This window comes from Lampetra planeri, chromosome 32, assembly GCF_965212315.1.
Source record: "Lampetra planeri chromosome 32, kcLamPlan1.2.h2, whole genome shotgun sequence".
NCBI classification, from domain to species: domain Eukaryota; kingdom Metazoa; phylum Chordata; class Hyperoartia; order Petromyzontiformes; family Petromyzontidae; genus Lampetra; species Lampetra planeri.
In genome coordinates, this window is record NC_136138.1 from 2,010,824 (window position 1) to 2,023,346 (window position 12,523).

Sequence of the window (12,523 nt, forward strand, 5' to 3'; positions counted from 1 at the left end):
ACAAATATACTAATAATGATTGGCCAATTCCCAACCTGTACCATCTCAAAATAATTATCGACTAAAAGAGAAACCCAATGCGATCAATGTTTAGGCACATTTCAACATAAACGAAGCAGAGTTTAGAATGGACCACATTCACCGCCATGAATAGTAATGTGTGTAATTACATTTACAATTACACTGGTCAACAGACTTTTTCTGGCATAAGGTATTCCAACGGTTCTAATGTAATGTTGGGGTGCTGATTCCAAATCTGGCATCAATTTTTGTCTATCACATCAGGTTTTTGAGATATCAAATATTGCATTTTCAATAAAAACAGCAAATTTATGCTCATATACGAATAGCAAAACAGACATCCATACAAGAATAAGATAAGATACAATATACAATAATAATGAAACAAACATTTAATGAGCCGTAGCACAAAGTGGTGAGAGTGACTGCATATCAATGTAAGTGAATGCATATTACCATGTAAGAATTGAATTGTGAAGATAAGAAAAATATGTACAAAAAGGTCATTCACAATAGTGATTTTATATCTGCATTAACGACCTCTTCTTTGACGATCTCCGATGTACAGCTTGTGGAATGTCTCTCATCAAGGACCAGCAGTAATCTGCCATCATGTTTGAGTCCCATCGGCCTTGGTAACGTTCTTCCATAACTTGAATGTCTTGATGAAAGCGTTCACCTTGCTCTTTGCTCACGTGACCCATGTTCTCTGGAAACTGGGCCAAGTGATGATGTAAGTAGTGAACCTTGATGCTCATTCTACATCCAAGTGCTTGGAAACTCAAGAGCAGCTCCTCCACAATCTCTCGATAGTTGTCCGCTTTCCTGTTCCCAAGGAAATTCCGCACCACATCAGAGAATGCATTCCAAGCTCTAGCCTCTGCCGCAGTCATTGTTGTAACAAAGTGTGGATCCCTGATGAGTGTTCTTATTTGAGGGCCATCAAATATTCCTGCCTTTTTCTTCTCGGCACTGAGACTTGAAAAGGTTGAACATATATAGCTGAAGCAGTCTCCAGTGTGATCAAGAGCTTTGACGAATTGCTTCATTAACCCAAGTTGTATGTGCAGTGGGGGAAATACAATTGTATTCCTATGAACCAGAGGCTCATTCTTGATGTTCTTGTCACCAGGCGTCAAACTGATTCTTGGTGGCCAGTTCTTTTCTAACCCAGTGTTCTAATGTAGCCCTACTGTCCCAGTAGCAGAGGAAACAATGGTATTTGGTGTGACCTCCTTGCTGACCCAGAAGAAAATTCACCATTTTCAAATCAACATAAATTAGCCATCCATGAACATGGTATTCCAATCTATCCAGAACAATCTTGATGTTGGCATACTCTTCATTCATTTTTACAGAGTGTCCTATTGGGGTTGAACCATATATATTTATGTTGTGAAGTAACATACATTTCAAACTCCTTTTACTACTGTCAATAAAAAGTCTCCATTTACTTGAATCATATGCGGGCAGTCCCATATTGAGAAGAAGCCCTCCAACATCATTACAATAAACACGTTGACCATCTGAATGGAAGTACTTTCGCAGTGCTGCTTCTCTGTTACGATAAAAGGAGACACTAGTGCCAGGTCTGAGTAGTCCTTTCTCTTGCAGCCTGGAAGCCAACAATTCAGCAGACTGCTTTGGCAAATATAAATCTCTTACAAGATCATTCAATTCAGGCTGACTAAACAGAGACATTTTATCACAATCTGCATCAGATGGCGTATATTCGATCTGAGCATCATCATCATCATCTGTAGAAGCAGGTAAACTGAGGGATTCAACATCAATCTCTGGTAGCTCAGTAAATGCAGGCACAGGTATTTCCTCACAGTGCTCAACTGGTCGTCTGGCAGATGGAATATCTGGGTATTGTAAGTGTTGTTTGTTTTTCTTATTGAAACCTTTTACATTGACGAGGCAGAAGTAGCAGTTATCCAAATGGTTTGTAGGTTCTCTCCAAACCATTGGCACACCAAACTTCAGCTTAGCATTCTTTCCTTTAGACCATGATCGCAAAGTTTCAACACAGATTTTACACACTTTGTGAGGAGCCAAAATTTTTGTCTTGGTCTCCAAGTCGTACTTTAAAGTAGGCAAGATAAACCTTCTTGACAAAGGTATTGATGTTGCGCCTTTGATCTTGCAAAGTGAAGCTGCCACAGATGTAGCAGAAGATATCTGGGTCATTACTGCATTTCCTTCTTTCGGATGGTGTAGCCATTGTTAGATCACGCCCTGCAGAAGAAAAATATTAAATAAATGTGGATATCTACATAAAATGATATTATAAACACACTATCCTAAAAATACAGCATCATATTTTAACACTAAAGCAGTCACTGACTCGCAACAACTTGCAATCATAAGTGACAGAGTTAATGAAAATTGAGTATGCCAATAGCATAAAAAATGTGATAGAGCAAATCTGAGATCAGATTTGGAATCAGCACCCTAAAATTAGTCTAAAACAGCTGCAAAAGTCCAGGCCAGAATTTTGTTGTTGTTGACCAGTGTTATCTGTGTATAAACCCACGCTTGGCAATGTTCCTTGGCTTTACCCTACCACGAGCTCATTTGGACTGCCAACAAAAGAACAATTGCAATGTGCACGCCATCTCAAAGGAGACTCTCGCCCTTTTGATACAGATTCACAGATATTCCGGTGCTCAGATGCAAGACGTAGCTCACACAATGTTTGAAGTCTCGAAGCAGTAGCTTTACTACATAGTTTGGCAGTCATATGCACACCACATTCAAATCATATGAAGTTAATTCTGGTGGAGCATGAGAAAAAAACAATCGTTCCATCTGCACGAGGGGGAATAGATTGCGTTCAGATTGCACGTTAAGACCTCGCGTTTGGGAGGAAATACACAGCAAAACCTTAACGATTCTCATCAGAAGCGCAATTAAATGAATGCACAAATTTTATTGAACTGTTTTCTCTTGCGCATATCCACTTAAAACTAGTTTATTTAACAGAGAAAGAGAATGGATGTTGACCGATATATTAAACTTCTTTCAAAGAGAGCGCAAAAATAAGGATCTACTCTATATGGTGATGGACATGAGCGTTAGATACATTGCACTTAATGCATATTAAGCATGCAAAGATTCATTTTATTTGCTCAGTGTTGCACAAGCGATTTTATAACAGATTTGTGCATCTTTACAAAACCAATTGGAATAAAGTAGAACGTATAACAACGCAGACATGTGTGAGACCTAACACAGTGAACGATGCAAGTAGCTGTCTGTTGGTTTATTTCACCAAATGTGCTAACGGCAATTCTAGAGGTTCACACATCAAAAACTAGAGAAGATATGTAACGTCCCGGTCCTGTAAGAACAAATAGCCAGGCAAAACATTTCTTTTGTACGGACTTACAGTTGTCTCTTTCCTTCTCAAACCATCCCCAAAGCGAGTCACTTCAGCACGCCACTTTCACGACCTCCGAAACCCGAAGCAGACAAGTAGACAGATAAAATAAGTTCACGACGACAATAAAGCGTTAGTCCACGCAACGCAATGCACCGTACATTCCATTTCAAAATCAGAAGGCCCTAAACCGTTTGTACACTCCCTTTCAAAAAACAACTTTTGCGGTAAGAAACCCACTGCCGTTAGACGCTTGCGTGTGATCGGAAACTGCTGGCTTTGTGTTTTTTTTATGTTTTCATTTTTTTAAACTTATTGATTTTTTTTTTATTATTGCATAAACCTCCAACAACAAAGTGATTTGGAAGTGTCTGGTCCGAAGTCAGCATGAACATATACATATATGCGAATGTATTATACCACTACCCTGTATTCAGTGAATCCACCATCAGCCCCGTGTGGGGTTCCCTTCTGATCAGGTCACAGCAAAACCGCTGCAGTGATAATGTGGCCAAACTTCATTAAATCCAAGCACGTGTTTTACAGGTGTCTGTTCTACCTAACCTCCGTACTTTTAATAGCTATGCTGCAATGAAGCATTTAAACTCTATGCAGCACTACCGTATGGAAAAAAATGCCTGTTTTTTTAAATACATTTTATTTTTTTTAAACATATTTGGCATCAACAACACATGTAAAAGGTTAGGGGGTTATGGTACTAACACAAAGTTACTACCTAGGAAAGATAACACTGGAGCATTTCTTTTTTGAAGCCATGCATGTGTCTGAATACGTGTTGTCCATAGAATTACAGCATTTCCATTATCCGTTATAAATACACAAGGCTGGACTATTAAAAACTAAGATGTCTTGTAACATTGTCATGGGTGTGAGAACCACCACTTGTTTATATTATACGATGGTTGAAAGATGTCACATTTTCGAACAGCAATTCTTGCTGAAGCCATTTGCTTACCATGAAGGAAGCCGAGCTGGGTTTGTGTTCATCTCAAAATAATAATCATCATCATCATAAACCCAAAACACAACATTCTCAAACCTCCGCTCGTGAAAATGTTGTTTCGGTGCAATCTTGAAAAGTCTGAAAAATTCCTCCGCAATCAATTCCCTTAATGTACACACGAACAAAGAATGTGCAAGGATAAAGGTAAAATTTTATCAAAATAAAACAGTAACTGTAACTTTGCAGTACCTGATAGAAATCTTTCTTGCTTACCAACAAAACGTCCTGATGATGACATGCATAAAGCTGGCCATTATCTGTGTAATATACACAAAACTGTTTCGATTCCTCAAACCCTTCCAACAGTGAAACCTGAATTGCACCGAATTCCAAACACTCAGAGAGAAACGCGCCTCTTTCAAATGTGCACGGACGAGTGGTCATGCATACGACGAAACTAACAAAATGCACAGATGACTGAATATACAGGTGCACGGGAGCTGTGCGCGCGCACACACAGTAAGAAACTTGAGAAACTAGCCTCATTCCATTGTATTCACATTGTGAAACTCAAGACTAAAATTCCGTGAAGCTTAATATAAACAGCTAATATATATATTTACTTCCACGTGCTCTCTGCGTAAAATTAAATAAATATTCCATTCTCGGACACAGTCTGGAGACAGCATCGGCAGCAGCAGCAGCAAAAAAAACCGTAACCAGACCGAAACTCTCTTCTCCTCTCTGTGTGCAGACCCCCACGGAGCCTCCCGCCACAGTAGTTCTGCTCCCGGCACCGTCTCCGTGCTTGCGAACGGGAGTCCTCCTCTTCCTCCCGTCGGCTCTTGCTCGCGGCCCCTCCGCACAGTAAAACCCGCCTGTGGCCTCCCCTCTCCATCGTGCTGGAGCACCGCGGGGCTTCCAGCTCCCCTCCTCCGCCTCCTCCTCCCATCCACCCTCCTCCTCTTCCTCGCCACTCTGCCTCCTCCTCCTCCAGGGCCCATCGCAAGGCAACCAAAAAAAATAAATCAAACCACCCGAAAAATGAACGACTTTATGTATCGGTGGCCTCACAAGGCGGAGATTTTGATGACGCTGGGGCTGGCCTGGCTGGAGAGGTGGTGGGTAGCGCCGGGGGACGGGGGCCGGTTCTCTCCTTCGGGCGTGGTGGTCGGCGTGGGGATGCTGATGATTGCCGTCGTCATGTGAGACGGGTCGCAGTTGAGCTTGGCCGTCTCCTCCAGCTTGGCGTTGAGACTCTCGCGCCTGCGGACAGGTGAAGGCGGAGGAGTTCACTTCGCGTCCCTCCCTCCCTCCCTCTTAGCAAACCGTGTCAAATGTCGCATGTTTTTATCACGAAAAAAATTATTACAAGGCTCCGCACTCATCGATCAAAGAGGATGCTCCCACGGTTGTAATGGTTAGCTCGCACTAAGAGGTCACTGCTTCGATCTCCCAGCATGGCAAGTCAATCGATGGGCAGGTTTTTAAAGTCCCCTCCCACCCCACCTGTGTGTGCTCAGCAGTGTAATTGGGGGACATCAACAGGCGACCAGCAGGTCGTGTGCGGTGAGATAAAGTGGAGGGGTTACTGTCCTTCTCCCGCATCTCCGATTAACACCGTTGGCTACGTACGGAGTAAAACATACATTGTGGAAAAAGTCGACCAAAATGTAGTGAAGAGGGAAGTGAATTATTTTGTCCTTTGAAAAACGTGACACATTTTTTACTGTTTGGCTGTGTCGGGTGGTGGAGGGTTACGACACATTTATAAATAACGCGATCTGACCCAAAAACCTATATTATGAGAGAGCCTTCTGTCAGCAGTTGTGCGAGCAGATATTGCAGGACTGCACCGTTATCTTTCACAATGGGCAGTGCTCATGTCAAGAGAATGGACCTTAGAAAATGATATCAGAATTCTTCCTAAGCCACGTTAATGGGCCCCTTACCCGCAACTCAGTGGCACAATTGTCATTTTAATCTGTCCTGTAAAGAGTGTTCATCGCTTGGTAGTCAAACTAATTTTTTTTAAAAATCCCTCCGCACTAAAATGCGATAACCGAAATAAATAAAGCAAATGTAATTTGATTTCCTTTTTGTGCAGTCACTGGTGATTACTCTGAGATCATTGACTCACCAGTTCAGTGCACTGACATGGGCATTAGCCACCCAACCCATCCAGCCACATCGACTTTTGAAGTACTGAATTGAAGCAATACAAATATTATAACGTACAGATATGTGAACCCACTGCTGGTTGAACGCCTCCACATGCCTTGTCGGCCATTGGCGTTGTTTGACCATACTTCACCACGCTGATGTGTGCAGATTAGTGAGGGGGGAAGGAGAGGTGGTCTCAGAACCGGTTTAGCTGTTAGATTTCCACTGAAGTTATAGGTCATAGTGGAGTGTGATACCCATGGAACGATGGCTCCACTGCTGTACTAATGTGTTTGCAGTGTTTGGTTTCAACGGTTATGAAACTTGCCCCCTGATAGTGCCAGTGGGAATAACGTCCTGAAAGCTCGAGATTTTGTTTTCAATTGCCATGAGGTTTCTGTGGCTTGTTTGGCAATGCCCTCGTTATTAGTCTGAAGCATTTGAATAATGTTCATATATTTAAGACAGATCTGAAGTCATTGTAGGATCTGTTTTTTTTTTACAGATATCGGAGGCTATTGATATATGGTAATACATATAACCATTATGAAATTATTAATTTATTTACAACATTTTCCTGATAGATTTTTCAATATTTTGATGTGAAACGAAACTAATCCGAGATTGTGCAATGTGATAATATCGCCCTTTGTAACCTCTGGTATAGGATGACCTTACAAGTAAATAGATTTTATTGACCGATTTAAATGAAGGTTAAATATTGATGATAAACATTAGCGGGCAGGTTTCCACATCTGGCATGTAATCCTTTGGAATCTAAACTCAAGGACCCTTAACATATTCACAGCCATGGTCTTTAATTCACTTTCATTATATTCTGAAATATGAATGAAAATTTCAAGCACGAGCAAAACTCCCAAATAGATACATCACCTTTAACACTTTTCCTGTAAGGGTTGAAATTTTCAACGATCTCCATTTCTATATTGACATGCCAAAATAATAATCACACAATAATAGTTCTCAGCCCATGCCATAAGAGGGCTTAGATATTTGAAAATTTTTGATGTGTGAATCAATTAAACTATGCTGAAATGATTCAATGCGATAAAATATCCCTTAGTAACCTTTGGTAAAGGATGCCCTTCCAAGTAATTGATTGTATTGACTACAATGAAGGGTTTAATGTTGAGGCTAAACTTTGTGCTCACAGGTTGAAACATCAGGGATATCGCTTCTGATGGTTCTCAACTCAAGAGAAGTTGCTTACGCACTGGTCCAAAACGCGTCCACATTCAGTGAATTTGGAAACATTCCAGAAAACTCAAGCATTAGGAACATTTATCACTTGGCTATCACACCACCGAAACACATTCCTGCGGAGGGAGCTGGTAGGAACGTTGGGTTGCTCAGTCAATGGCCAGGGTCAACGGCGGAGTGGTGTATTACACAAATATGGCCGACTGTGAGAGCAGGCACAAGCCGGCGTGAGTAGGTTAAACGTTGAGTTTTATAAGGGCGCCACGGGGTGACCAGCCCCTCCCCTCCCCACCCAGCCCCACCGCTCCCAACCATCACCCAGCCCCACCATCCCCACCCAGCCCCTCCCCACCCAACCCCTCCCCACCCTCCCCACCCAGCCCCTCCCCACCCTCCCCTCTCCACCCAGCCCCACCGCTCCCATTTTTGGATGCACGACGGACGGACGGACACAATAATCCCCTGTGGGCTGGTGTAACCAGGAGGTTCCTACCAGTATAATACTTTGACTGTAGTAGCTGGCACCTCACCATGTTGCCACACTTACGCCTCTGTTTTATTCTATTTTAATAGTCTCCCATTTCTAATGCCTATATGCCTGAATAAGAATAACAATACAAAATAATTTCAGCCCATTCTTAAAACCCACTGCTCAATGAAGGCCTCCCAATGCCAAATCGGTCACGGGGTTGTTCGACCGCAGTGGCTACGCTAGCCAACGCGCGTTGGTGAAAGCAGAGGGGGCCCCCTGGCCCGGTTCAGATGTCGCTCATCACTGATTTCAGCCATGGCTAGGGATTCAAACTCAGACCTTCGGGTGTGTGAACCACTGTGCCAATGCTCCCCTAGACAAAGATCCCCCGATCTAGCCTTAACAGACTGTTGGGGCAAGCACTGTTAGCGAGCGCCTATGAAGGCTGGCACGGCACATGAGGGGGTGGGTGGCCAACACCATGCCCGGCCGCCTTTGTCTCTCTAGTGGCGATGTTTACACACCGCACCAGGTACTCATTTGAGACTGAGTCGACCTAGTGGAGGCCCAGGACCAGTTCAAATAATCGTCACCGATATTGGCTGTGAGCGGGAATCGAACTTGGGTAGCCGGGTTTGTAGCGCAGCGTGCTAACCGCTACACTTCCGCTCCCCACTATGCTGTATATATGCACACACACACATTATAATTTTTTAACTTGCGCACTTTACATCGACTGATGTACCTATGTCCTTGGACATTCAGGAATAATTCTAACATTTTCCTGATAAATATATCTATGGATAGCTTATAATGAATACTGTTTACAGTATTATCTAGCCCTGCATACCAGGTTCTTTCATAAAATAAATCGGCCCGCCATTACAATGTTTTTGTCATGCCACTGAAACATAATGTCCCATTCTTGAAAATATTATCAAAGTGTTCGTGACCCCTTTTTTTTACAATTGTCAGTGCCCTCCCGCGATGCCTCACAGCGGTGGCTATTAAAGCATTGTGAACTCCCTCAATGGGAATGGCATTCACCATTTGGCCATGGGGAAAAAATGATACACTCCGAGGGTAATTGACAGTTTCATGATATATTGCATACCTACGTGGAAATGTGGAATTTCCACCACTTTCAGGGTCTGGGTCGTGATGTCCTATTATTGCTCCATGAACAAGTTCAATGGTGAACGTGCAGACCGATAACACCTTGCTCTTCACCCTTGCTGGTGAAAGGGCTTCCACGAGAGTGAGCTTTATAGAGCCCCCTCTAAATGGTATTTGGCCTACTCTTCCACACTGGCCAGAGGCTCTTGGAAGAGGAGATGGGAGTACGCACACTTTACCCCACCACACATGACCTGTTGACCAACTAACTGTAGGTGAACCCATTACTACTGCTGGGTGGAGAGAGGTGGTGGATTTTAGAGACTTTCCCATTTCATTCAACTGCCGTGCCAGATCAAATTGTCGATTTATGGATTGCAAGTCCAGTGTGCTACCCATGACGCCACGGTAGCTTCTCTCAAACATTACATCACATTTATGCTACGAGAAACCTCATAATTCATGTTTGGCAGAATAGCAGTTTCCACTTATGCGTCACAGCAACTGTGACACATAATTGAGCAATTTTGTCTATTTTTTTTCACCAAAAAATTGTGGACAGGATGTTCTGACAGCCCACGAATTGATACGTAAAAAATAACAATTTAAATTCAAAATATTACCCTCAAATCACGATTAATTGTGCTTTATTTTAAATAAAAAATAATAATCTGGACTGATTAACATTGGCCATGATTTTATACAATATAATTGTGCCTGCTTGGCATAGTTTGTGTGTTGACACTGCTGGCTAACACGTGATAGGCACATTAAGATAGACAGCTGAAAAGCAACCTTACAGGCATGAAACAAAGGTTCAGGCTGAAAAATGTTGGCTCACTTTTTCTAATTATGTTCAATTAATCCCTCGCTTGGGCAAGGTTTTCGTTTGGGAATATTAACAGTGCTCTGTGCCGATATTATTAAGCATGAGGCATAACCACATCTTTGATAAACATATAAACACGATAAAATATATTTGTTATTTTACCAGGTAAGGCCCACTGAGCTATACAGCTCTTTATCAGAAGCAACCTGGCCACAAATGATAACTCAACGAAGTGGCTTACCACGTGGAAATTTAAAACAGTAGCCAAATACTCTAAACGCATGTTTCTAAATGTGGAGGGAAAAACTGGGGGACCCAGAGGGAAATACACGCGACCACGGGGAGAACATGCAAACTGAAAATATGCAGGTGTCAGGGTCGGGATCGAACCCACGGCTTCCTGCATGACAGGCAAGGGAGATAGCATGTCACCACCATGGTGGCTAAGGTATGTGTTCTCTTGATGTCTTCATTAAGCCACCCCCAAAGCTAGACCACTCTGGCGAAGTCTGTCCAGGGAATCCGGCTCAGTTGAGAATCTTCAAGTCCCAGCCTAAGAAGGTCTTTCTTTCAGAAGGTCTTTGCTGTTTTAACTCAGCCACTTCTTACCCAAATGGCCCAAAGGCCATTGATGTAAAGCATCTTGAGATTTTATGGAAGACGCTGTAGAAGTTGTAACTCTTATTATTTTTAATCTAGATTTGAAGTTTTCGTTACTGCAGGGATCCATACTCTTTGGTTCTTTCGGTAAAGTCACGTAGGTATAAAATAAAATAAATTAAATCACGACGTTTCGATTGCAACACAAGCAATCATCATCAGGTGGGTCAACCACAGCACTATTTTTTTTCTCTTCCACTTCAGCAAACAAGTTCTTATTATTGTTGTTGATGTTAGGAATTCAAGGCAAAAATATGAACGTAGTGTGAAATGCTTAGCTAAACCGTTTGACGAACACCGAGCAAAAACAGTGGTACTCAATCTACTAAGCAGATTTTGTTTTAGTTTCGGCTATAAACGGATACCGCCGAGGGAATTATGTGAATTACACGTGGCACCAGATTTAATCACCGTTAATTATTGCACTTAAACAAACTCCCTGGGCAGGAGCGTCAGATTTAACGCCTCGCTGGCGAAGCTCGCGCCCCGTGGTTTGCGCTCAGACGTTCGTTTCCCTACGTCCGAGCGGGCATCTCTACCACCCCCCCCCCCACCCCCTGGCCAATTGGCCAATCCTCTAAGCGGCACCCTCACCTGTTGGGCAAATGCGTGGCTCGCTCCAGCGAGCGGATCTGGATGGTGTTGAGCTCCTGCGCGCTGCCGACGCCGCTGCCCGAGATGTTGGAGTTGGGCAGACGGAAGGCCTTTTTGTTCCCCCGGCGGGAGCAGCACGTGCCCGTGAGGCTGTGCATGTGGGAGGAGAGCGACGGGCTGCGGCTGGGCGTGCGGTGTCCCACGGATCCCTCCAGGCAGTTGTCCTCAAACACCTTCTCGTCCACGAACTCGTGGTTCTGCCGGCGTACACGCGCGCACACGGGACACGGGCGTGAGCGGTGACGGCGCGTGGCGTGCTTGCGCGTGCGTGCGTGCGGGCGAACCTCGGTTCGTGAAACTGTGCACGGCGCACGCGGACGCGGTCATTGTTTACGCCTTAAGAAGAGCCCAGCTGTGGATCCCTCGCCGCATGGGATGTGACGACGCGTGCGTTTTGCGCGCGTTCTTTCGATTTATACCGTTTGTAAAAATATACAAATGTTTTAATTCGCAGAGTGTGCGTATGAATTGAACATAACCACTGAGAATAGGGCATGGATGAAAATTACTTTAAAATGAATCTATTTCAAATATACATCTTCTGGACCACCATTTCACACCGATTAGGGCCTCGCGGGATGACCACGTTCCAAAGTGATGCTATGAAATCAAATGTCCCGATCAGGTTGGTTGATACTCGTAATCGTTCAAACCTCTTTGCAGTTTGGGCAATCTTTACAATGGTCACGTGACAAGATTGGTGAAATAACCGTTGCAACGTCAAGACTTATCTGAAATAAATACGCCCATTTTGACACAAACGCTCTTGCTTATCAAACAATAACATACGAGTTGAGTAAACCGTATTGAAATCTCAACGTTTCCTTGATAGTTGTGCAATGTATCCCGTACAAGGATACGAGCGTTATCACTGTTCTTTAATTGTCAGCACCAGTGGCGGCTCCTGCAAAATCTCTCAGGGGGGGCAAATGTCTGGATGATTGATAAGGATAAGGTCCACCCATGCAATGGATAAATTAACAGCTTAAGCATGTAAAGGCAACTTCACTTCTTTAATATTAATGAAAAATAAAGTGA

At 43.4% G+C, this 12,523-nt stretch overlaps 1 protein-coding gene across 2 annotated transcripts in view; it reads right to left on the reverse strand.

The window, feature by feature from the left end:
• Nucleotides 1-392: 392 nt before the first annotated feature.
• LOC144729286 (A-type voltage-gated potassium channel KCND2-like) overlaps nucleotides 393-12,523 on the reverse strand; it is a 486,104-nt gene continuing 473,973 nt past the window's right edge. For both annotated transcript variants that reach the window (XM_078609433.1, XM_078609434.1), the window contains exons 6-7: nucleotides 11,426-11,682; nucleotides 393-5,636 (exon numbers count right to left, since the gene is read on the reverse strand). In XM_078609433.1, the coding sequence (XP_078465559.1) occupies nucleotides 5,441-5,636; nucleotides 11,426-11,682 (453 nt within the window). In that variant the 3' untranslated portion in view covers nucleotides 393-5,440. The remainder of the gene's footprint in view (nucleotides 5,637-11,425; nucleotides 11,683-12,523) is intronic.